Here is a 26,234-nt window from a genome sequence, read left to right as displayed (position 1 = left end):
TCTGGTGAGAGAAGCTGAAGGAACTGAGAATAAGCTCAGCTTTGACCTGGAGAAAAGGAGGCTCAGGGGAGACATCACTCTCTACCAGTCCCTGACAGGAGTGGGGATCCAGGTGGAGATCAGGCTCTGCTCCCAGGGAACAAGGAACAGGATAAGAGGAAATGGCCTCAAACTGGATCAGGAGAGGTTTAGATTGGACGTAAGAAAAAATTCTTCACAGAAAAGGTTGTCAAGCATAGGGGCTGGCTGTCTAGGGCAGTGGGGGCGTTGACATCCCTGGAGGGATTTAAAAGGTGTGGATGTGGCACTTGGGGACGGGGTTTAGTGGTGGCCTTGGCAGTGCTGGGTGGATGGTTGGACTCTATGAACTTTGAGCTCTTTTCCAGCTTTAATGATTCTGTGGATTTGTGATCTCTAAGAACCTCCTGTTCCCTGCCTTGCTCTTGATGATCTCAAACAATTTCTGTTCTTTAGGCAAAGGTGAACGTGACAGTTACCAGGAAAATTCCAACTCCCTGGCTGACCACATAAGCACTGGGACAGCACCAAAGAAACAGGAAATATGCTGTTTTAAAAAAAATATATTTTAATCCCAAACTGCAAGAATGTCACTAAGTGGTCTAGGAGCACTCTCTTGCTTGCTGACATTTTGGGCTGTGGGGCTTCATGCAGGATACTGAAAGAAGAGTGGGAAGTGCAGGGCATTGAGCCCACCTGCCCTGTTAGCTGTTGGAATGTGCAGAGGAATCTGAGCACCTCTGCTCAGATGGTGATCTGAGAGGCACTTTGCTTCACTTTTTGGAGCTTAGAATGACTTACAAATGCAAACAGCTATCAGGAAGGTTTTAATACGGTTGATATTAGAGCAACTGTGTTAAGTGGAATAGTCTAAATATATACTTGGAATAATAAAACAATTGCTAATCTCCTGGAAGAAAATGGTCCTCTGTCACTCAAAGATTATTTTTCCCAGATTTCAGACAAGACTTAAGCTGGGTTTTCCCCCCTTCCCTCCACTATCTCCAGTATAAGTAAAATAAACCAGCTCATTTTTAAAGTTACATTACATAGTTATTCTCAAGCAATGAAATTAAAACCTCTAAACTTCAGAATCCAAATGGAATCTAGGTTTCTAAAAGCACAGATTATTTTTTTAATATTAAAAAAAAAGCATTTTGTTCCATCAGGAGGGTTTAATTACTATATATTCCATGAACAGGATGGTCTTGAAACGCATTGATAAATATTATATTAGTTTTTAGAAAATGGTACAAAACAGCATCTCTCTTTAGCTTCCTTAGGAAAGTCTTCTCTCAGTGCGACCAACTTTTTTCTGATGTGTTCCCACCTGCTCGTGGTGTTCATTGTGAGTGGCAGGGCCCAAGGTTTTCCTGCACAGATAAACAGCTCTGTACACGGATCTTTTGTGGCTAAACAGTGGATTGTCCTTTGAGTGTCTCAAACAGGAAGTGAATGCTGTATTTTTTGTTTTAGAGAGGGAAAGTGAGGCAAAAACCTCACCAGCTGCACGTAAGAAATCTGTGCCACAGCTGATCAGAATCAGGAACTCCTTCCTCTCTTCCACTCCTCTGCTCCACAAGGTTGCTGCTGCTTTGGCCTCTTGAGGAGTTTATGATGTCATCACCAGGGGTAATTAATTCTGTTAATTTAAAGGTTTGACACTTGGGGTCTGGAACCCCAGAGGACAGAGAGACAAGGGGCACACAGCTGATGTACTGCAGGAATAAACCACTCAAGGAAGGGGAAAGAGGTGAGAACAGTAGCAAGGCAACTCATGGTCATTAAACCAGAAACCCCCAACCTTTCCCTAGCCCCTTCCAATTTCTGTCAAGCTTCTGCAGACTAGGTGGCAGGGAGGTGAATGAACACATGATTTTAAAGAATTCTTGAAAGAGAATAAAGCAATGGCTTGGTGGTTTCCTGAGAGCCCCTGGGGAGAGCGAGGAGGAGCAGCAGGAGAGAGAGCAGGGAAATGTTCATTTGGAAGTCAGACAAAGAGGTGATAGAACTCCTTCTAGATGTGTATCAGGCAGGAGTAAGACAGGTGTAACCCGTGTGGCCTTTCCTGTGCTCCATCAATGCTAAACTGCAAACGCAAGGGCTTCTGAAGGGATGGCAAGGGGCCTCTGAGGCCCCAGAGTCCTGTTTTCCTAAAGCAGAAAGCCTCAGAGAGATTGCATGGCTCCGAAATGTGCTGGAGATGCAGCGAGGCTCCTGTTGGTGTGAGGCTGCAGGGCACTGACAGATAGTGATGAGTCTTCAAAAAACCCAGTGGGCAAATGTTTGGAGAGAGGAGAAGGAGTCAGGATTGCTGTGACTGAGATGTGCCAGAGGAGCTGGGCACAGCCCAGCCAGTGTTTGGGAACCAGCTGAGCTGTCACCCAGGGTATTTTATGATGATGCCCTGCAACGTGATCTCTGTTTACATTTTAATAGATCCATTTAGAAAACGCAGTGCTGGGATTGCTGCCAGCTCTGTTTTCCTTGCTAATGAGTGCGAGGGGAAGGGAAACACAGGCAGAGAACCTCTTGTGCCAGTGCAGCAGGAGCTGGGCCTGGGGATTGGAGCAGTGGGGCAGAAGTTTGTGCTTAGCCCAACTCCTTTCCCCTGAGGAAGGGTTCCTGCTAAGCTCTGCCCTCTGAAAAGTCCAGGCTGTGGTCCTCTGTATCCTCAAGGTAAAGATGAATGGAGGCTTTTTACCATGCGTGGCACTGAAGCTACCTTTTGGTGTTTCTATGTTCTGTCCTTAAAGAGCTGGATGGGAGAACAAGAACAGTGAGGCTGAGGGTGACATGAAGAGATGGTGTGAGATGAGAGACCATGGGGCACACAGGGGCTGTTGCCTTCTGTCCTCTGCTGCAGTGACTTGACTTGCCTGCTGTGTTCCTCTGTGGGTTTTAGAAATTGTGGGAGCTCTCAGCACCACACACACTTGGGATAGAGCATGAAGTGTGTGCAGGAGCCCGTCTGTACTTGGTGCCATTGTGCATTATGTAGGAAGAGATGATAAACCAAGTCTGTTTCATTTCACTTTAGTTTGAAAAACTCATGGATCTCTCCTGCGGCTCTGTTTGCTTACCAGCACTTTAGCAGTGTTGTATTTACTGCCCCAAGGGCACTGACAGTCCCTTTAAAATCATCATTCTTGGAAACCAGGACAGGTCTGAAATGGCTGTGAGTGTTCACAGCCTCCAGCATGGGAAGGCTGAAGATAATTTTTGTTCTGTGCTGGCTCTGGCTGGGATGGAGTTGATTATCCCCACAGCAGCCCTCACAGGGCTGTGCTGTGTATTGGTATCTGGGAAGGTGTTGATAAAATAACACACTGCTGTTTTGGCTGCTGCTGCCCAGCACTCCACAGCATCAAGCTGCCTCTCCAGCATCCTGCCCTCACCAGGAGGCTGCAGGTGGACAGGGATTTGGGAAAGGACACAGCCAGGACAGCTGACCCCAACTGAGCAAGGGATTTTTCAAACCATTTGATGGCTGGTTTGAATAAAAGCTTTTGCAATAAAAGCTGAGACTGGACAAAGAGAGAAGGCTTTCCATCCTTACAACTGCCCCATGCTGAAGCACTTCCCAGGAAGTGGCTGGACCCTGCCTGCTGGTGGGAAGTAGGAAATAAATACTTTGTTTTCCTTTGCTTTCATGCATGACCTTTGCTTTTGCTGTATTTAACTACCTTTATCATGACCCATGAGTTTTTTTCTATCTTATTTCCACTTGTCCCCATTCTGCTGAAGGAGGGGACTCAGAGTGGCTTGTGGGCACCTTGCTTCAAACCACTACAAGGAATTGTCCTTTCTTTAAGTGCTTCAACTCAAATACAGTATTTAATACAGCCTGTGTGCCACTGAGATCTATTTACATGTGAGAAACATTCAGGCTTAAATATGTTTAAAATTTCTTTTGCAACAGAGGCTTCTGTGAAGACATCACAATTAGTAGTAATTAACAGCCAAGAATATGAAAATATCTTATCCTGCCACACATCTATGAGAACAGCTGAATTCAGGTTTGGTAGGATGACTACCTGAGTGGGATGCCTAAACTCATCAGTATTTTCCCTGCAGAGGTCAAAATGTACAGGGGAAAAAAGCAACCCCCAAAAGCACAAGCCTGTCTCCAGGACCTCTTCTTCACTGAGCCTGCAGTCCTTCCCCTCTCCTGGGCTGGGAAACCACAGCAGAGAAGACAGAAGGTTTGAAAAGGCTGCTTATCCTGCTTGAAACAGCCTGTGAGCACTGCAGACTCTGATCTTCAGTTTGCATATAGGAATAAATTCAGTAATGACAATATTTATTACAGTAATCAACATATGATTGGATGAATGCCTGGGAGCCAAAATTTGACATAATTGCAATTAGAAATAAGGTACATTATAATAGCAGAGGCCAAAATTAACCATCCAGAAACTTGCCTACACCATACAAGACCACAGCATAGGAAATAACAAAATTAAGATTGGGTTTCCTTCACAAGAGATGACAACTCCTCATTTACTAAAGCATCACAAATATTTTCATACTCATATACACTTTCATATATTTCATATATTCGAGTATATTTTCATACACTTATAAAATTTTCTTTTTTTTTCCTTCCTCAAAATGATTTCCCTGACAAAAAGTAGAATGGCTCTTTCAACTCCTTAGCCAGGAGTATTAAGTTTCATTGAATTCTTCTCCCTGCTTTCTCTCCCAGTTAAGGAATTGTCACTCTTGTTAATTCAGTTTAATAATTCTCTGAAAGGATAATGCCCTCTGCACTCCCATAAATTCTTGGCTTTTTTATTTCTTTAGCTTGGGTGTATAATTTATCAATTTTAAAGAAAAAGCTGCAGTAAATTAATGCATCCTGGAACATGGGAACAACCAGAAGCCACTACAGCACAATACAGGGGACAGTTTAGTCATTCTTAGAATGATGCCTAAATACCCTAAAGGTTTTTAACTGTGGAAGGACTGTTAAAGAACAACAAAGTTAGAGGAGAAAATGATCCTGAGGAAGAAAGAAAAGCAATAAGCAATTCACAGGAATAGGAGAACTAAGAGATGGGAGAAGCTTGCCTGATAAATTGTGTATTGTGAGGCATTGAGTGTTTTTACAGCCTCCTACATGTTTGACCATGATATATTTACCCCAATTTCCTCATAGGTTAAAAGCTGCAAAGGAATTGTTCTGGTTAAGCTGAAAAGAATGGAGAAATGGGTGGTATTTCTGGAGGAGAGGTATTCTTCACTTACTGGGAAGGTTTGAGACTTCTGCTTGCAACATGATTGGCCCTGGTTCATCTCTCTTGTTTATATTTTGAGTTTTCAAGTCACATACTGAATTATGCCAAGTGACAGAAGGGAAAATGTCTGTGTGGAGCAGAGTCATGCCCCCACAAGGAATTGGCTTACTTGGCACATCAGTGTTTTCAGGCACTGGTGACCCTCTGAGTGAGAAATGGAAAGAGGAAAGATGAGCCAGATTTCCAGACAGGCATGCACAATTAAACACATTTCAATGTGCCTTGTTTGTGCTCATAGGGAGTTATTTGTATTTCTCTCCTGAACAGCTTGAGCCTACTGTTACCTTCTTTAATAGCCACACAGGGTCACTGCCCTCTTCAAGGGCCTGATGGGCTGGACCTTGCTGTCCTCCTCTGTGCCACTGCTGGAGCCTTTGACTGGGTAGAAGAGATTTTGGGCAATCTAAGGCACCCACAGCAGTTACAGAGGAGAAAATCCTGAGCTGGATGTGGGCTATACAGAGGGTGTGGGATCTGTGTATGACTATGGAGGAGCAAGGTGAGAGGCTCAGTGTTTACCAAAGGCTTCTGGTTGAGTGTGTTTTAGGCTGTGACTCTGATCAGGATTTTCATAGGAAGCTTCTCTCTCACTTAAAATCTGCAAGGTTGTGCATGTGGCCCTTTGCTCCTTGTTTATAGCAAACATCAATAGAAATGGAATCAATAGAATTATCTGGGTCGGAAAGGACTCCAAATCTCCTTGTTCTAATCCCCTGCCACGGGTAGAGACACTTTTCACCAGACCAGGCTGATCAAAGCCACATCCAACCTGGCCTTAAACGTGTCCAGGGACAGGGCAGCCAGAGCTTCTATGGACAACCCGTGCCAGGGCCTCACCACCCTCACAGTAGAGATTTTTTTTTTTACTAATATCCAATCTAAACCTACTCTCTTTCATTTTGAAGCAATTCTCCCTTGTCCTGTCACTCCAGGCTCTTGTAAAGAGTCCCTCTGCATCTTTCTTATAGGCTCCCTTCTGGTACTTACACTTGATTCCAGCTCTCTTGTTGAGGAATAAGCGATTCTGATGCCTTGTTTGACCATGGACATCATTCATGACAATTTTATTAAAGCCCACTTGTGTCAGAACCATAAGTTTTTGTAGAGGTGGAAAAGTATTAAGAAAAATTTCTTCACTGAAAGGATTGACAGCCATTGGAACAGGCTGCCCAGGGAAGTGGTGGAGTCGCCATCCCTGGAAATATTCAAAAAACGTGTAGATGTGGCACTTGGGGACATGGGACTTGGGGTGGGCTTGGCAGTGCTGCATTAGCAGTTGGAATCAATGATCTTAGAGGGCTTTTCCAACCAAAATGATTCTGTGACTTTTAGTTGGTCTCATTTTGCCTTGTTTATACTGTTGTTCCTCTTCCCAGATGCACAACCACGTGGCTCACTGCAGCAGGCAAAATGGTTCACAGATGCTTTTGTTCAGTTTGAAAAACTCAGTGGAAAAGCCCAAGAGGCATTGTTGTGGTGAAAACCTGTAAGAAAAAGGACAACAATAGATACAGCTTTGTGGATCATTCTTTATTTACAAACACCTTTGAGTGGGTCAATACAACAGTTGTAAATCTTTCTTCTCGATTAAAGAACCAAAACAAGAGCAGAAATACTGCAATTTGCAAAATATACTAAATTATTGGCAGAGTTCCATGGCTGCAGGTTATCCACCTGATTTCAGTGACCAGCCTTCTGTGGCCAGGATACATAATAAAATAAAGCAAATGGAAACTCCTCTCTATATAAAGGGAAATGTTGATAGGTTGCTTTTTTCCGTAATATTGATTTTTCTGAGCACAACCTTTTGTAAAAAAAAATAAAAAAATCTCAAGAAAGTCTTTGGCTGCCTAACCCAGTCAATGACACTTAAGTCCCATTAGTGGAAAAAAAAAAGTCATAACCATCTAGGGAGTGTCTCTTCAAGTACAGAAGCAGCTGTTGGAAGACAGGATCAACAATCTCATCTCTTACTCCAACTAGCCAGAGGTTTTGACCAACAGTGTGCTGGGTTTAACAATAATTTGTTAAAAAAACCCCAACCCTAATGAATTCAAAAGGAGATTTTAAGTGTGAATAACTTGATTTAGGAAATAATAAACACTGTTTTGGACTGTGACTAGCCTACTGAATCCTTAATGGAAATATGCACTCCAGAGCCACTGGGAGCTTTCTACATTGGTGTGATGGAGGAAAACATCCCATGATATACATTAATTGTGTATTGGGTTTGCATGGCCAGAGAGGTTCTGGATGATGAAGGATAGTTAATGCTAGCCTAGTTGCACACAGACATTTTTATAATCAGTATATTTGGAGGAGAAACATCATAAATTTTGTAATTCTTTAGAATTTCCTCCTAGATTTGATGATCTTAGAGGTATTTTCCAGTCCTAATGATTCTGTGATTCTAAACAAATGGCATCATTTCTAGGGCCTCTGAATGCAACAGAACAGATGTGTAGCCCATTGAAGATCATCCATGCAAAGAAATCAGTGCACAAGTTGTAGAGGAATGCAGGTGTTCTTTCAAAAGCCTTCTTTGACGCTAAATACTCTAACATGAGATGGAAAGTGGGCACAAATGGCTGAGACTGAGCCTGTTGCTCAGTGAAGAAAAATTTTAACTAAGAAAAGATGAAACCCCCTCCCAAACTTCGTGCCCTTTCCTCCATTCTCAACAGACCTAGTAGAGGTCATTTGTCTGGACTTGCAGCCCGAACAACTTCTTTGTTGCCTCCTTTTAGAAAGAAAGAAAAGGAAGAAAAAAAAAAAAAAAAAAAAAAAAAAAAAGTGAATGGCAATGGGGCCCTGAACACACCACAAACATGTAGGGTCAAATTTCAAGGTGAGAAAAGTTGCCCAGAATAGTTGTGGATGCCCCATTCCTGGTCAGGGCCAGGCTGGACGATCCTTGGAGCAACCTGGACTAGTGGAAGGTGGCCCTGTCCACAGCAGGGGGTGGAATGAGATGATTTTTGAGATCTCTTCCAGCCCAAACCACTCCATGGTTCTGTGATTCCTGCTAATTCACCCGGACACTGAAGTGCCCTGATTCCAGACTGGGGGTTAAGCACAGACACGTCAGGAACCAGGGTAAGGACATTGGTCTTTGGCACATGTCCCCTGAGTGTTACCTGAGGTACAGAAAATACACATCACCTCCTGCAGATCCTGCCAGGATTCTGAGCAGGGACAGGCTCTGAGCATCAAGGAAACCCAATCATTCCAAAAAACACCTTTTATCTTCACAAGATATTTATTCACAGAGAGAAAAAAGAAACAAACACAGATTCTAACAAACTCACAACTTTCAGGCTTGGTGTTTAAAGACTTACATGTGGAAGCTGCTACCAGTCCACCTGCAACTTCAGTTGGCTCAGCCCTGCTGTACATCCATCCCAAAATGCAAGAGAGGCTGAACTATGGAGAGCCATCATGTAGGACTCATTCGGGCTAAACCACTTTGTTTCTGGATCCATGTTCCCACTTTCTGGAAGTATACTGGGTTTGGATTCCAGAAATAAGTCTGCTGCATGGGAAATGTGATCCATGCTATTGCACAGTTTGCCGAAGCAGCAGCCATCTGCCGGGGTTTAGAGAAGGCTGAGGAACACAGGATGTTTGCTTTCTTTCAGATGTGCTGTGGATGTGCCTCGTGTGAGCAGAGTCGTCACAATCCTAATAAAACAACTGGGACATCACACTCGAGAGGAAAGCTTGCCTTATGGGGTAAAATTAAACTTGAGCAAGATAGAAAGCACTACAAATACACATGCACTCATGCATATACATAATCATTTATGTAAAGGTCAGCAGAAAACAGGCCAGACAGAAATTCCAAGCAAATGCAGCACTAACTTTGAGATGGAATTAAATGCTTTCCAAGCTGTTTTATGGAAACCACTCCCAAGAGAAAAAAAATCCTACGAAAGGTAAGATAAGGAATGGTCCAGTTGCAAAATAAACCTACATGGTAAAATTACAAGACGAGATTAATTCAGATAAACTCTCCCACGGGGGATTTGGGATTACTGACAGAACTGAAACGTGGGTGTGGATTCCCAGCGCGAATCCAAGACTTCCGAAGAGGAGACAGAGGCATTCCCTTATCGCTGGCAGTGATCACCAAGGCCATGTAAGAGACTCAGAGGGAGCTGGGCTCAGGTGTCTGCAGCTGCAGGCAAATGTCATCCACAACGAGAGTAACTCCATGCTGCTGTGAATGTTAGCCACAAAGGGGAAACATTCCCATGGGAGCACAGAGGATGCTGCAAATGCAGGAGGAGAATGAATCTGAGGAGTAACCAAAGATGCAGATGGAGATGCTGGCAAACAGCATGAGCAGCAGCTAAGGTTGTTTTTGCCAACAAGGGAAGAAGTTAAGTATAGTAAATCAAATAAAATTAAACATGCAGCAACAACGGATGCCCCACTTTTCTCTGCAAATGTCTTTTACCCTTTTTTCCCCAGGAGGTAAGGAGGATTTTTGTAAATTTCTGTGGAAAGCAGACAACCTTGCTTATATTTCTGTCTAATCGCTTGAATAAGTGAAGAATAATTCAAGTGGCAAATATTTTTGCAAATAAAATAATAATAATAAATCTGCATATGTGGCATTGAGGTTGAAATACCCTGTAGATGATCAGCAGCAGGACTAACACTACTGGATTCTTTGTGAAGAAACAATTTGAATGGGATGATGGGCACTGTATGAAAGCTTTGGTGAGTATATTTGTCAGAGTTCTGTCAATTTGTCAAAAGCAAAGCAGTGAAGGAACTGGGGACAAGTTAAATTGTTTACACAGATGTATCAAACCAGTTTGCTGAGTTTCAATGCTACCAGGAATTCTGAAAAAAGTCTCCAAAGTGTATTCACTGTTGCGTATCAGAATGGTAGTGTGTAACTTCCTGTAACATCCCCCCCAAAAAATTGCTGGATCATGCTGGGAGAAGGCTTGAGGTGGGTTTCAGTGGGGGTGGAATGATGATTGATGCAATCAGAACAGTTTGAATGTCATGGAGTGAAATTCTGGATCAAACCCAGTGTACTTTGGAAGAAAGTTTAGTAACTCAGAAAGGATGCTTTACGTAGAAAAGAAAAGAAATCTATTTTCACATCTTCCAGGACGTGACTTACATAATATTTTAAAATCCTGAATGAAGCTGCAGTGAGTTTTCAAGAAGGAACCCAAGATCGTAATATGAATTTGAATCTAGGTATAAATCAGAGAAAAGATAAAAAATTACATTTTGAATTTGTACTCAAGCAGGCATTGAACAGCATTTCCCTGGAGTATCTCACTCTCATGCATCAAGATGGTGATAAAATTTCAAGAACAAAAGACTCTACAAAGACTACGGAACTGAAAAAAATCTCAACAGCCTATCATTAAAAGCCAGTAATTGCAAGAAACTATAATTACTCTAAAACAAACTTGCTGGGAAGTGCTTGTCTGAAGGGCTCTCATTAGCCATTGTACTAAAAGCTTTCAATATTAGAATTTCAGTGCCTAGTGTATTTTTGATGGACTTTAATACAGGAAGTACAGGTGCACACCTATAGAACTGCAGTTAGAAATTAATCTGCTCCGAAATACGAGCTCACCTAGAAAGGCACATATTAGAACTGACCATGACTCAGAAGCACACAACTCTCTAAAATATTTCTTTATTTATTTGTATTTGAGCTGAAATGGCTCAAGTGGGAGCTACAATTTCTTTGGATGTGCTAAATATAGCTAAAGACAAATCTTCCAGAGGTGTCCTCTGGTGCCACTTGGTGCCCCAGCAAACTGTGGTTTTAACTTCTCCTTTCTTAAAAAGGGAAATCTCAACTATGTTTTTGATCAGCTCTCACTCAAGTCTTGGCTATTGATTCTTGCTATAAATTCTTCCAGGTCCCACCTGACACTGGATAATGTTGAAAATTTCTCAAGTGTGGGGACTGCACAGCATGTCGAAGAAGTCACTCAATAATGACAATATGCCAAATATTACCACGTCACAGATTTTATATTGGCTCCAATTCTTCTGTATTTACTGAGTTATCTTACCCTAAATCTGGTGTTTAGACTTCTCTATAGAGCAGACTTTTAAAGCTGACAGTGGTGCTTTTTTATTTAGTATTTAGATAGGCTTACCCATTCATTAATGTTGTATGTACCATGTATGTTGGAATTAAGGCAGCCCATTAAAATACAAGAACAATTTAATCTCCTCAGTGCCCTTGAGCATTTGGTTTTTAAAATTTTGCTTTACTGAACCTGTTCAAACCTTATGCCTGCCTAACAGGATGTGGAAGCTTGCAATATTCCATCTTGCCAGATAACATAGGAACAAAAAATACGAATCAGTTTTGATAACTCACTGATTCACCTGTCTCCCTTCCACTGAGGATATTGACAAACCTCCGTCAAATTCAGCATGCTTTTTTTAATTCTAAGATCAAGACCACCAGTGTGTGAATCCTCTCCTTCTGTGGGAATTGTACCAAGCCATCTTGTTCCTTGCTTTCTCCAAACTACACAGAGTCAGAGATAAGGAAGGAGGCACGATGGATTTGTACAGTGGTTTATTTCCTGTTTATTTGCTATTCTTTTCCTAACCTTGGTATCCTCATCTCTTTTGGCCATCAAGTATGGGAGAGGCTTTAATGCCATTCCTTCTCATGATCATAGCAGTCCTATCAGAGTGCTCCTTTAAAGTGAGACATCCTCATCTCTTCCAGTTTTTAAACTTCTAGTGCTTGCACAGAAGAACACCAGTTTTGTTCATGTTATCTATTTTTGTGTGGTCTGCTTAGTCAAGAGATCATTTAGGTTCTCAGAAATATTTAGGTGTTTCTTTGCTATTTTCCATCTCAATCTCATTAATTCTGCCTTTTTCTAGGATTTATAGCTTTTGGATTTCAACTCCAGTTCCCGTATCACACAAAGTCCTTTATAAGGTATCTGAAATTCTTTTATAGGGTATGTGGTCATTTATAGGGTATCTAAAATTTCTGTACAGGGTTGTGACAGAACTAGAACCTCCTAATTCATGAAATTTTCTCAGTGGCAAAATTACCCTGTTTGTTTACCTGACAGTGGATCTTGGAAGACTCTAGAAAATGCTCCTATTATCTTTTTCTATCCTTTTCATTTTGGCAGTATTTCTTCACATCCATTCATCCCTACTGCAAAATTTGGAACCCATTAAGACTTGTATTTTAAACTTCATTGCTGCTAGACCCCCTCTGATGTTGAGCACTCTTTACAATGCTGAGCTGAGCCACTGACTACAGAACACTTTCATTTACCATAATTTGAAAATTTAAAAAGTATCCAGTAGGTTAAAGCCGTACCATGAGACAGAGCAGGTTTAAAAAATATAACATGAATACTTCGCTGTTCTCTTTTACAAAAGAATTGAGACATCTCTGTCTCAGCCTACTCCATCCTCAGGGTCTCTATGCTTGTGGAAAAATCCAAAAGTCTTATCAACTGCTGCTACGATCACGAGAGATGCACCAAGCTTGGGAGGGAGCTGGTGATGCTTCAGTGGAGATTGGGAAGTGCTACAGTTCACACACTTTCTGGGCACCTTCACTACACCCACACAGGGGTGTTTTACCCATTTGTTCATTCCAGGGTGATGCTGTAAGTAGGAAGCCGGGCCACAGTACAAGGGGCTCACCTGAAGAGGAGTTTCATGGCACGGTATATATCGGTTTGTAACACATTAAGTGCAGAGATAACTGAGGAGACAGAACCAAGGAATGGTTTGGGTTGAGAGAGACCTGAAAGATCATCATGTTCCAACCCAATGCCATGGACAGGGACAATTTCCACCAGACCACATTGCTCCAAGCCCCATCCAACCTGGCCTTGAACACTCCCAGGGATGGAGCAGCCAGAGCTGCTCTGGGCAACTTGGGCCAGCACTCTAACAGCAAAGAATTTTTTTGTAATACATAAACTTAACCTATTCTCTTTCAGTTTGAAGCCATTCCTCCTTGTCCTGTTACTATATGCTCTTCAAAAAAATCCCTCTTCATCTTTTTGGTAGGCTCCCTTGAAGGAGGCTTGATCACAAAGCAAAGAGCACAAGCCGAGCTCATTTCGTGAGACTCCAAGAAATCCTCCAGTGGCACAGGGGACCACGAACACACGCGGCTGTTTCCAGGCAGTTTCAGGGGCCCTGCGGGTGCTGCCCCAGGAGCAGGGGGAGCAGCAGAACCTTCTGAGGCAGTTGTAGGTGACAGTTGGGGCAGGCAGGGACAGTTGGGGAGGGGAGTTGGCCCAGCAGTGCAGCGCAAAGCCCAAGGAAGGTAAGAGCCAAACAGGCAGTGAAGGAAAGGGAACAATAATAAATTCAGAAAACTTGGCTTAAAGGAGTGCCCAGGGCCTGGAGGCAAGTTAAGACGCTGGGGGAGGGGAACAAAGTAGGAACAAACCCATGAATTGGGGAATAAGTGAGAGCAGTGTTGTGCTGGAGGAGGCAGCTAGCCAGCTGTCAAGGCGAGCAAGCTCCTACTTATCTTGCCACATTGACTACAGAAACAGACTTCAAATGACGCAGTGTCTATAAACAGAGAGGAAGAATTAGTTCCCATTCTGGTAGTTGTGTCTATGACCCTAAAATGCTTACCCCACACCCACCAGGAATTCAGTTCCTGAGGGCACTGACAGTGCCACGGCACAGCTGATAGCAGGAGGAGCAGGAGGAAGGAGTAACAAGCACTTGCTTATTAATTAGAGGAACGTGGTATGGCAATTGCAAACACTGCCTAAAAGCCACACCATTCCTCCCCAAAACCAGAAACATGAATCAGGAGTCAACTGCAGGGTAAACAGACTTAAGTAGAATTTAGCTTTCTTGTTACATGTGAACTGGATTCAAAAGTAAACAAAAAAAGTCTCGGATTGTGCCCTTTCAATCACAGTGATGGAGCAGGACAGTTACTTTGATGTGGCATTCCACAGTGTTCATTTTTGTTAAAAGATGTATCAGAAAAGCCTTGTTCACATGCTGATTTGCCTCTTCAAACAGCTCTGCTGCTCCCTCCATAACACTTTCTCTGGCTGGTCTTTTTCCTGATGGTCTGAATAATTAGTTCTCTGGGGAGATCAAGTCTTCTCTTGCTTCCTAGTATTGGAACGAGGAATATCTGGACTAATCCCATGGTAGCCTGATAACGTTCCTTTTGACATACAGGAGATCCTTTACGCAGCATTATGTGACCCTTCCTGTAGACAAATACATGTCACATGTGCCAGGTGAAACCAGCTCCAGCTAGATCCATTTATGTTTATCACTCAATACAGCAGGACTTCCACAGTGGTATCTCTGCAGCAATCCTGTTCGATAAAAGCTGCTCTGCAAAGAGTAGAATGCCAATGTGGATGAGAGCTCCCTTTCCCTGCCTGGGTGGCCATAACAGATGGTCTATAGTGGAACTCCAGTCACACAAAAAAACGTGAAGTGGCACAAATCTGAGTCACTGGTACAAAAATCTCTGTTCTGGAGGGCTCTTGACTGCTGTTCTGACTGTCTGGGTGCTAAAAAGCAGAGCTCAACTGGTGAGGAGCTGGCCTTGAAAATACCTTTCCAGCTATTTTTAAAAAGCCTTTTGTAGGAGAGTGAGGCAGTGTAAGTTTTAAAAAGGATAGGTTTGTCTTGTACCTTTGATAGCAATGGAAAAACAACGATCAAAAGGATTTATTATTGCTTGTAGATCTCCAGGAAGGGCTCCAGGTACTAAATGTGCATGTATTTTCATATATATGCCCACACACTTGTATGGGAGATGTTGGTCATGTGAACTTTCATCTGAGGAAAGTTAATTTTTATTCTTGCAAATTGGTATTACATGTATTTATACAAACACATACATAAACGTATACAGATATACATCTATGTAAAATACCTGTAGTACTCAGTTCTCCATCTCTGCTTGGGATTCATGTAACCCTTTTCAAAGTAGCAATTTTAACAAAACACAGGCTAAACAGAGAATAGGAGAAGGACAAGTAACAGTACCCCTTTGAAACATCAGCAGTTTTACATTTGTATTTTATGTTGTGCTCTGAAATCTCATCACAGATGAGGACTTCACAGATTAAAGTAGAAAAAAGAAAGCAACCAGGACATAAATGGGAAGCCTACTGCGTAAAATCTGACGGCCACGTGACAAAGAAAAGGTAAGATTTCTGTTTATTCCCTGATAAATCCTGCATTTTTTCTTGGATTGTTACCGTCCAAACATCACTTGATATAAAACACTTCATAAAAATGCTTTACACAGCCAAAATGGATCAAACAGACCACATGATGACCATCTAAGAAATGAATTAGCTGAATGCGTTATTTACCAGCTTGTTCAGCTGTACTGAAGAACTAATTCTGTAGTTATTATACGAAGTCAGAATGAAGAGAAAAATCATCTGTGTGCACTGGACAGTGGACTTGGACAGCACTGTTGATTTTCATCTCTTCTGTGGCAGTTATTTTAATAGATACCCACATCACAGGCTTCAGTTTTTGGTTTTTGGTGTTTTACAAAGATGGATTCATCTCATACTAGGAAGACTGAAGTCCAATCATGTAAAATGTCTTGCTCAACTGCACCTAAAGTGTCAGTGTAGCCATCAGGCTGTGCTAGAGCCTCCCTTCGGCAGAGTGTGCTGCCAGTAACTTTATGAGCTGCTCATTGCACTGTTCACATCAAAAGCAGCACACAGGACAGTGAACAGAACTGAGGAATTCTGAGCTGTCAGAATTAAGCATATGGAACAGCAAAACATACAAATACAGGTTCTATCCCCCACTATGGGATATTACAGTGGTTTTGCCATATTTTACCTTAAATTGGTAACTGACCCACATTCTTTGTTATCCACCCTTGTCTGCCTTTAGATTATTTTAGCTGGTTTAGTTTAAGCAAATTTAAAGTCTGAAATATCTACAAATACGTAAAAATCACTCTTCTAAGTTTAGAGTTGCACAACCCATTCTGTAACTGTGGCACAGTTCAATCTTAGTTTTGCTTTTTTAAATACAATTCTTCTGAGAAGTGAAATCAATTTTCAGATGATGACAAATTCTCCAGTTCTCTGACTTAACATTATGTGGAATTTCATTTTAAAATATCTCTTGACTGCTTGATTATAAAATAAAAATGATGGCATAGCATTAGGGCTGTTGCAGGAAATAATTTCTCAAGCAACATTACTGTCTACTTGAGGGAGAAATACCTGGCTGGGAGGTCAGCAGAAATGGATGCAGGGGTAAAAGAGGTCAGCAAGATTGTGAATAGATCAGACTGACTTAAAAGCATTTGTATTGGCATGTGCAAACAGGAATGGGGTCTGTGACAGGCAGGACAGCAGATGCTGGCATTGCTGAGGCCTTAATTTTAGTAATGTCCAGCCTTGGGTGCTACAGTTCAAAAAAAAAAAAGAAAAAAAACCCAAAAAAACCACACAAATGACTTTGAGACAACACAAGGAGAAGACGTAAGCATCTTAAGAGATTTAAAACTGTGCCACACCAGGAAGGATTGAAAGGAAGGGAAATTGCTTTGTCTATAGGTAAAAAATACAACATAGCAGAGATGTATCTTAAGATACAAAGAGGCATTTTGAGAGATGAGAGGCAAACCCCCTCACACCCATGATAGTTATACTTCAGTGGCCATGAGCTTTTAAATAGTGTTCCAGGTTCTTCAGTGGGAGCTGGACTAGGAAACTGGCTGGAAATTAGCAGTTTTGAAAGTAGTTTGACAACAGCCTAAATGACTTTAAATCAAGTCTGACACAGTCTCACTTCCTCTGTTATGCCAAAAGCTGAGTCAGGAAGCTGAGTAGGACAACAACTAGATATCCTTTCCAGGGTTAGTAATGTTGAGAGGATTCAGTACCTGCACAAACAGGAGAGATGTGACCGACTCACCAAAGGAATCAGCTCTCCAACTGCCTTTGAGCTAATTTCCTAAGAAAAGGACTGTACATATGAGGGGTTTGGTCATGGCCACATAGGAGGGCTGCTACTCATAGACGTCAATTTTTTTTCCTGACAGAAATACAGATGAAACTGTGGAGCCTATTTTAAAACATAACATTCATATTAACACCATTACAGAATCACACAATCAGTTAGGTTGGAAGAGAACTCCAAGAATGAGTTCAACCTGAACACCACCTTGTCAACCAGACCATGGGCACATCCAGTCTTTCCTTAAACACCGCCAGGGACAGTAACTCCACCAATCTCCCAGGGCAGCTCTTTCCAATGTCTGATCACCCTTTCTGTACAGAAATTCTTTCTAATGTCCAACCTAAACCTTTCCTGGCTCAGCAGGGATCCCCTGTGACATCCCCTACTGTGTCCCTTCATTTCTGTCACTTGTTGTCCGAGAGAGGAGACTGAACTCCTTGCTACCACCTCCTTCCAGGGAGTTGCAGAGCACTAAAATCACCCCTGAGCCTCCTGTTCTCCACGCTAAACATCCTCAGCTGCTCCTCACAGGACTTGTGTGGGTAACCCTCACCCAGCTTTGTTACCCTATAGCCTATTAGATGCATTTTGGGAAAACCCCCCAACAAAAACAAACTAACCAAACCCATCAAACACCAAGCCATCGGGTAGATAAATCTAAACGAAATTTGTGATATTTAACCATGCTACCTACAAGCAGCCGTTATGCTGATCCCTGCTTCCAAGTGCATATAAACATACTTGGGGGGGAAAAAAAAAAAGAAAAAAAAAAAAAAAGTGATGCAGACAGCGATCACGCACTGGGCTAAGAAGCCCAAGGGTGCGGAGCTGCGGCGGAGAAGAGTGAGGGGTGCAGCCGCCAAGGGTGGAACTGCCGGGTCTGCCCCTCCGGCTGCACCCAGCGCGGCCCCTCGCCCGCAGTCCGCCCCAGGAAGCGGCTCTGTGCCCCCCGAGAGGCTCCCACGGGGCTTTACCTCAGCCTGAGCGCGGTTTCCCCACAGCAGCTCCGGGTTTTGCCGCTCGGCCGACGGGCCCGGCGCTCTCCGGCCGGGCGCTGCGCGGGGCCGCGCCGCCGGGGAGGGGGCGGCCCTTTCCCGGCGCTCCCGGCGGCCGAGGCGGCTCCGGGCGCCACTGAGGCGGCGCGTCCCGGCGGCGGCTCCGGTGGGCGGGCGGGGGCGGTCCGCGGGCGGGGGGCGGGTGGCAGCAGCGCGCTCGGTTGTGAGCGAGAGCGAGTGCGTGCGAGCGAGTGCCATGGCCGGAGCCCGCTGAGAGCCACAATAGGAGCGAGACCCCGACGCCCACCGGGACCCCCCGCTCGCTCTCCCCCGCGCCAGCCGCCGGCGGAACAGCAGCGCTCCCCGCCCTGCCCGGCACCGCGCCCCCCCGCGCCCGCCGCTCCCCCTCGGCTCGGCTCGGCTCCCTCCCGCCTCGCAGGGCCCTTCTCCGGGAATGTGAAGAGGCAGCAGCACCGCAGGCAGCGGGGAGTGCACGGGACTGAGCGGAGCCGCCCGCGCCTGAACCCGCCGCCGACGCCGCCCTGCGCCGGGGAGGCCGCGCTGCCGCCGCCGCCGAGGCCGAGGCCTACAGGGCTCCTGCGCCGCCGCGGCAGCGACCGAGCCCGGCGAGAACCGCACTCGGGCCGCCGCCGCCGCCAGGCATCGGCCGCGCTCCGCCAAGGCCGCCGCCGCCTCCCTCCGTCTCCGGCTTCTCTACCAGGAGCGTCAAGGTAACTCCATCGCCGGCCCGGCGGTGCGGGAGGAGGCGCGGGGGGCCGCGGGAGGACATGTTCCAGCTGCGGAGATCCCGTCTGGAAATGACAGCCGAGAGCGGATAATTGCGCCTCTGCTCCCTTCCCCGCCGATATCCGTCGGTATTTTCACTTCCCCCGCGCCCCCCCCCGACCCCCGGGACGGCGGATCTGATGAGCGTGGCTTCGTATTTACCAAAATACTCGGGGAATAGAGCGGAGGCAGCAGGGAGCGGTGGCCGGGTTTGCAGCTTTCCCCCTCGCACACAATAAATAATCTCGGGCTTTATTCCCCTCGCCCCCCCTCCCCCCCACTGTTGGTAGAAACAGAGTATTTCCCCGTGGTAGTGTATGCAGGGCAGCGAATGTTCATTTGGAGAGGCGAAAAAAAAGATCAGTGTTTACTGTAAGGTTGTTAGGCTGGATGTAGTCTTGTTGAATTAGAATTAGATTTTAATAATTTATAAAGCAGGTTAGGGAAACTGTTACTAAATTTACAGCAGGGAAGTGTCAGTAAAGCTCCTTGCTGACACAATGATCCTGCAGTTTAAGTGATCTACTTTAGTCGCTGTCCATTATTATTATTTTTTGTAATTTAATTTGGAGGGAGCGTGCAGACATTTCTGCAGGGATGGTTACACTTCAGTGATGCACGTGATGAGGAGGGGTAGCTTTCTGATGACATGGGGCCAAACAGATTCAGGTTTAGGAAATACATTTTCAGAATTTGGTTTATGTAACAGGTAACTTTGTGTGTTTTTTGGTGGACTGCTGAAATCTTGGAAGTGGGTTACTAAAGTACAGGCCATTCTATTCCAGTTTATCTGACTTTTTTATTTATTAATCTTGGCTGGGGCCTGCATGCCCTGGTGATGGTGGCTTTTTTTTTTTTTTTTTTTTTTTTTTTTTTTTTTTTTTTGCCTGGATGATAAACAAGACCAGTTTAAGGTATGGGTTCATGTTGCTAATAGTATATTATATTTAGAAAGCCTAAACTGGTAGTGAAAGAATACCTCAGGAGAAATCAAAAAAGATGGATTAAGGGTTTTTTTCATTATTGTAATGCCAGCTGCAGAGTTCAGCTTCTGAGTGCTGCACATGCTTCCTTGAGGAAGCTATGGAGTTTATACTCCATTTTTGATAGATTCGGTGCACCTATATGTAATTTTGCATTAGATAGTTCTTATCTTTTGGAGCTTGTTTACACTGTTGCAACAAATCATGCTTTCGAAAGCTTACAAAAGACAAAGCCAAATAATGCCTGTTTCAGTGGATTTAGTAATCTGTGAAGCACAGGACTACTAACCAGGTATTTCAGTAAAAATAATAAGTATTCGAAAGTGTTCTGTACGTTGTGGAATCAACTTCTTGTAACCCGCGAGTCACTTTGGTAATTGAAGTCAACAGACATTGAGGACGAGTAATGCTTTCCAAGGACACGTTCTGAGACCCTGATCCTGCAAATGCTTACGCCGATGCTGCTTAACTTTGCACGGGTGTCTGTCCTGGCCGAAATCAACGGAGCTGCTGCCCTCGTTAATGCTTGTGTCATTAATGCAGATGAGGCCGATGATTTCAGTGGAGCTGCACATGCTGGTGGAGTTAACTGTGCACCCAGCTGCTTGTAACGTGTAGGCCTGAATTCCTCCTGTCTCCTCTCCCTTGAGTATTACTCATGTATTTCATCAAGCTCTGATGGGCCTTTTTAACAGACAGGACCAGACTGGTAAATAAAATAGCTGGATGCATTAATTCAGTGGTACAGAATCAGCTGCAGGAGTACCACCAAGGCAGGTTTTGTAGGAAGAGGCAATGCCTAGTGCTTAGGGCAGCCGAAGTTGGGAAACAAACAAACTTTTGCTTGCAGAAGCTTTTTTTGGCTCTCTGCCTCTCCCTGCAAACCTTGTCTGTCTCATGCCCTTAGAGCAGTTACAGCTACCACGCTGCCAGTCGTCCAGAAATGCCAGGACATGGAACAACTACGTGTAAAGGGACTCACAGGAAAATAACTTCAGTATTTCTGAAATGGAGAATAAAGAAGTAATATGTACAGTTACTCACTGCTAGTGAAATTGTGAAACACAGCAGTACTTTATACTAGACTTTCTTAAATTTCCATAGAATCTTGTAGGTAGGTGTGGCAAATAAATGGAATTTTTGTTCTCTCCTGTGCTTTTGTCCTGTGCATTGGGTGACCTTAATGCCAAAAAACCGCCTGTACCTTTTTGTGTACCCGTTCTTTAGCAGAGTAAGTTGAAATGACTTCATCTCAAAGAATGCATAATTTAAAGGTTCAGTCAGGTCTACAGGTGTATGAAGGTCTGTTCTGACAAAGTTCTGAATGCAGTGATGCCAGCATTAGGTCTGAATTTTTTGGCACATGGGAGACACGGATAAAGAAGTAAGCAAGAGAAATTACTACACTAATAATTAAGTTCCATTAAGCTTATTCCATCCATAAGATGTGTTAGATCTCTTAACACATAGTTTCTGTGTGTTTTCACCAGGAGAATAGTGCAGGAAGAAGATACTTGGAAAATGTAGGTTGATCTTTACCCATTTCACACATTTGGAACCCATTTTTAACACATGTGCTTTCCTTCAGTAGGGATATGTCCTCAGCACCAACTACTCCTCCATCAGTGGATAAAGTAGACGGATTTTCTCGGAAGTCCGTCAGAAAAGCCAGACAGAAGAGGTCACAAAGCTCCTCCCAGTTTAGGTCTCAGGGCAAGCCTATCGAGTTAACTCCCCTGCCTCTGCTAAAAGGTAAGATCAAACACGGTTTTTAATAAATAAAACAATTTTTGCTCTACAACCTACTTCTAAAATCAAAGTATTCTGTCATCAGGAATTACAGGGAAGTTTAATTTGCCAGCGCTGAGAAATGTTTCATGCCAGGTATATGTATGTATTTAAGCTCTGAAAAATATTTTATCTGTGGCTTGAGGGTGTGGTAATTGTTTGCAATACTTTTGAAAGTTTTAAATGCTGAAGTTAACCCGTACCATGACTTGAATTTTTAGGGCTCTCAGGCTTTGTGCAAATGTTCTGGTTTGTGAATCCTCAGCAGCTGACATAAATCAGCAGTAATTTAGGTATGGGTAAATGGATTTGTGAGCCGAAGGAAACTGGTTTTTAGTATCTTTCCTTGGTGTGTGGATCTGCACCCTGTGGTAGTGGTGCCAACTGCAGCCCCTACGGCAAGAGCGGAGGTGGGATCCCCTCTTGTACCATTTGTGCATGGATAGCTCCCAGATCCTGCCTTCTGCTGGATTTTGAAACGGAATGATCCCATGAGCTGCAGCCTCCCAAAGGGAAAGATGCTGCCAATCTGGTCTTAGGCAAGGTGCTACTGTTTTGAGATCTTGCATATCCCAGTGTGTTTCTACTGGCAGATTTCACCTCTAATTTGATAAGGAAAAATATGATCCAGCATACTACTGTTAAAAGGATGCCAGTATCTCTGTGATACCTTGAGTGCTTCCCCTGAATTCTAGTTGTCACTGATTTTTGGTACAATACCAGGGTCAAAAGCACTTCTCAGAATATTTGGTGAGGAAGGGGAAATCACCTTTCAGAAGTCTTCAACACTGACTTCTCAAATGGTTTATTTATTGCTGTGTATATTTTTTTTCATTGCTATTCTTCATTTCTTCTATAAGTAGTGAAAACAGGCATGGCTGGTGCTGATAATTCTGGAAAATAGGAAGTTTATTAGGTTTAATGCTGTCTGTCCCTCTTCTTCATTTTCGGGCTTCCCCACATTCTCTCATCTACCTTGTTTGACAGATTAGTTAATCAGAGTATTGAAATGTGTAATAAATGTGGAACTGCACCTTGGTTAGTTCTCAACCCCACTTCATAAGGATACAGTAGTTGCAGGAAAAAAACAAACCCCCCCCCTCAACATCTCTCACCTTAATGTGCGTCTTTAATTAAAATAGGCTTCTAGGATTAGTTCCAGTGGAGTTGTCATTAAAATATTGTGGGCTTCTTTCTGTGTCTCCTTGTAAGAATGCACAAATGGAATATCCTGAGTCAAACAAAAGGTGCACCCAGCCCCCCTGTACTGTGCCTGGTATTCAGTATTTCTCAGTTTGGAGGTGGTTGGTGCCACTGGATTTGACTTTGTAGTCTGCAGTGAATATTATTTGTGATTGTTTGGTGATCCTGTGCCGGGCCAGGAGTTGGACTTCAGTGATCCTCTGGGTTTCTTTCTACTCAGGTTATTCTGTGATTCTAGTTTTTATTTTTTCTTTTTGTTGTTGAATTCTTGTTGTTTTGTGACAGTAAGATAAAGAAGCAAATGCTTCTTTGAAATAATTTTAAAGCTCAGTTTTACACTTTGCAGGTAATTTTTGATACACAGGTTGTTTCATACCAGTTGCTGTGCTTCGGAAGGTGAATAGAGTTTATCCTTTGGTTTAAACGATGGGATTAGTGGAAAACATTGAGATTTGTATTTGTACAAATGAAGAAATTGATGCTGTAATTATTTCACTCTATTCTGTAGTCCCATTCAGGGAGTAAACCAGACATGGGCGCAAGCATAAGTAAAACAGTGAGAACTTTGCCTTGCAGAAACACGGGTGTGGCCAGGTGCTTAATTTGACTATTGCAGCCAGTCCTGAGGATTGAGATATAAAACTATAATAAGATAAAACAAACAGATGGGGGGCAGAGAGTGTTGGTGAGACATTTATGATTAGTGTCATAATGAGTTACAGTGGTCCAGCTTCAAATTAAGAATCTGATCCTGAGAGTTAGTTTTCCCTCTTCACCTTAATGCGGATTCCCAGAGGTGCAGGGATCTACCTGTGCCGATTAATTTGTGGGATTTGGGCCTAACAATCTCTCTAAACAGCAGTGCTGCTGGTCCTTGCTGAAGGGACACTGGCAGCTAAAAATCGTGCTGCTGTTTGGAAATATTTTTGACCTACATTAATATTTGTAACAGTCAGGATTGTTAAGTCTGCAAGAAGTGAGGGAATTTTTTCTCCTGTGTTTTTCATACTTTTCTTGATGAATTTCATAAAAGTCTTGATTATTTTTTTTTAGCTCTTAGGTTTGCACTTGCCTTCCAACAAGTGACCAGTCCTATTACTTCTGTCCAGTAACCATATGATTTCCAGTTTTATCCTGGAAAATTTTGTCTTTTAAACTGAAATAGAGAAGAGATACCAGCAAAATAGCTTTTTTAAGTCTCAGAAAACTGAACTTAGTTTGGAGATGTACAGTTGATAAGCTCCCTGGTTTGGGTAAATTTCAAGTTTAATTAGACCTCTTCAGAACTATTTCAGTATTGGAAATTTTTAGAGCACAGGCCTCAAATTCATATTCATCAGATGTATTTCATATGCATGATGGAGGGGTTTTGCTTACATGAACATACATACTATGTTCCCTTCTGTTTTGTGTGGTTTTGGGTTTTTTTAATGTATATATTGCATATTGACATTGGCAGGCTGTGTTATCTCAAACAGCACTTCATGGCCTTCAGTGTCTTCTGTGATTACAAGAATCATGTATGCAGAAAAATGGGTAACTGCTTGGTCCATTCCTTGCAAGTTTTTATACTCTGCCTGTCACCATAATGATCTGAGCACCTTCCAGTAGTGTATTAAGTGATGTGACTACACATCTGTCACATCTTATCTGTTCTCCTTCCTTTCCCTAGGGGCAGAGTCACATATAGTGAAATGGCTTGTTTGGGTAGTGTTTTAATGCAGTCTGTTGCCTTCTGTGAGCATACACGCCTGTATTGCAAAAACAGGTAGATAAACCAGCCTTGTTGTTGTTCATTTGGTAATAAAAATATTTTGGTAAAGAAAAATAGGAAAGATGCTATGTTTTGATGCTGTGTACAAATCTGAAGGATAAGCTGCTATTTAGGAAATGTAATAGAAACAGCTGGAATTTTCAGTGTTGGTCATTTCAGAAAAAAAAGTATAGAGAAATGAAGTTGTTACTCTTGCATTTTTTCAAAAAAGTGTGTGTATGGTATCAGTTTGTTTACAAACATTTAACATACTTGGGAAAAAAGGTGTTCTTTCTGAGGCCCTGATGATCTGAGTTCAGTCTTTCAAAAGCCCAAAATCAAGAAACTGCTCTTTGCCTAGAGTAAAGACTTAATTTTTTAGATGATTTCATTATATTTTTATTTATCGCGTTGTGACTAGATCTGATTTGAAGTTATCTTTTAAAATCTGACTATTGTCCAATATAACACTTGAAACCCAGTGTTTTCTCCTTTGTTTCAAGTGTAGAGGAATGGGTTGGGAAGTGCACATGGGAGTTGTGACACAGTTGCATTTTTGCCTGTGTGTGCTCTTCTGTATGTTTCTCACATGCGTTTTTTTGAAGGTTGCATGCTTTTCCTGGTGCATCTTGCAGTGCATGATGGATTTTGGCTTTACTGCTATCACCCAGGCTGACAGGTGCCTTAGGTAACTGGCTTGTGGCAGAGCAGTCCTGGTGAAGGGCCCTTTTTTTGGGATTGAGTAATTCCATCTGTGTGCCTTAGATTCCTTCCCAGGTTTGATAACCAGGTTTGTGGTGTGCCTCAAATCTGTGCTTGTTCTGTAGAGGAAAACAGGATTGTAGATGCATTGGATAGGTGTATTATTTATTGGAGGGCTATTTTGCTTTCATTTTGTATAGCTGCTCTTTTTACTTAGAAGTCTCTAGAGGTGGATCAGCAGGAGTGCAATGTTAGAAAGCATTTGGCTGGAAAAAGAGTACATTGTAGTGCTGGACATGTGAAAACAGAGCAATTTCAGTATTACCTGCAAAAGGGGGAGGGGGAGCTCCTTTATGTTTCTGTCCCAGTGTCTGTAGAGCTAGGGGAGTGTTCAGAGGATGAAAATATACATAGAGATGATTGAACACATCGTGTGTCTTATGAATGCACGTTTAGCATCCTGAGAAATTGCACAGAAAAGCAGCATGCAGCTCACAGCATCATTCCCATCCCCCTTGCCCTCATTACAAATACAGAAGTTAGGCAGAGCAAACCATGCAAAAGGGAGACTGTTAATTGTTAAATCATTTGTATCCCATTTTTGTAATTCAAGGTGTGGGGTTTTTTTTCCCATCATCCTTCTACGTTTTCCAATGATTTAATAGAATTAGTGAATGTTACTTTCATGTTCTCTGTAACTGTTGTATATTTTTGTTAAAAAAATTTC

General features: G+C 43.0%; 1 protein-coding gene and 1 long non-coding RNA gene across 4 annotated transcripts in view; one reads left to right on the top strand and one right to left on the bottom strand.

Annotated features, from left to right (window-relative positions):
* Positions 1 to 579: 579 nt before the first annotated feature.
* Positions 580 to 18,338, bottom strand: LOC136363215 (uncharacterized). Its single transcript, XR_010743929.1, has 3 exons — positions 18,272 to 18,338; positions 10,459 to 10,534; positions 580 to 726 (listed from the first exon to the last, which is right to left on the bottom strand). It is a non-coding gene; the product is annotated as an uncharacterized lncRNA (long non-coding RNA).
* Positions 18,339 to 18,485: 147 nt separating this feature from the next.
* PPP2R5E (protein phosphatase 2 regulatory subunit B'epsilon) overlaps positions 18,486 to 26,234 on the top strand; it is a 73,061-nt gene continuing 65,312 nt past the window's right edge. The window contains exons 1-2 of one of the 3 annotated variants that reach the window (XM_066321627.1): positions 18,486 to 19,023; positions 21,650 to 21,813. In XM_066321627.1, coding sequence (XP_066177724.1) covers positions 21,657 to 21,813 — 157 coding nt within the window. In that variant the 5' untranslated portion in view covers positions 18,486 to 19,023; positions 21,650 to 21,656. The remainder of the gene's footprint in view (positions 19,024 to 21,649; positions 21,814 to 26,234) is intronic. The other 2 variants (XM_066321626.1, XM_066321625.1) reach the window with 2 other exon arrangements.

This window comes from Sylvia atricapilla, chromosome 6 (assembly GCF_009819655.1).
Source record: "Sylvia atricapilla isolate bSylAtr1 chromosome 6, bSylAtr1.pri, whole genome shotgun sequence".
Classification (NCBI taxonomy): Eukaryota; Metazoa; Chordata; class Aves; order Passeriformes; family Sylviidae; genus Sylvia; species Sylvia atricapilla.
The sequence above is the reverse complement of the archived record's forward strand: the minus strand, read 5'-3'. Positions and strand labels throughout refer to the sequence as shown.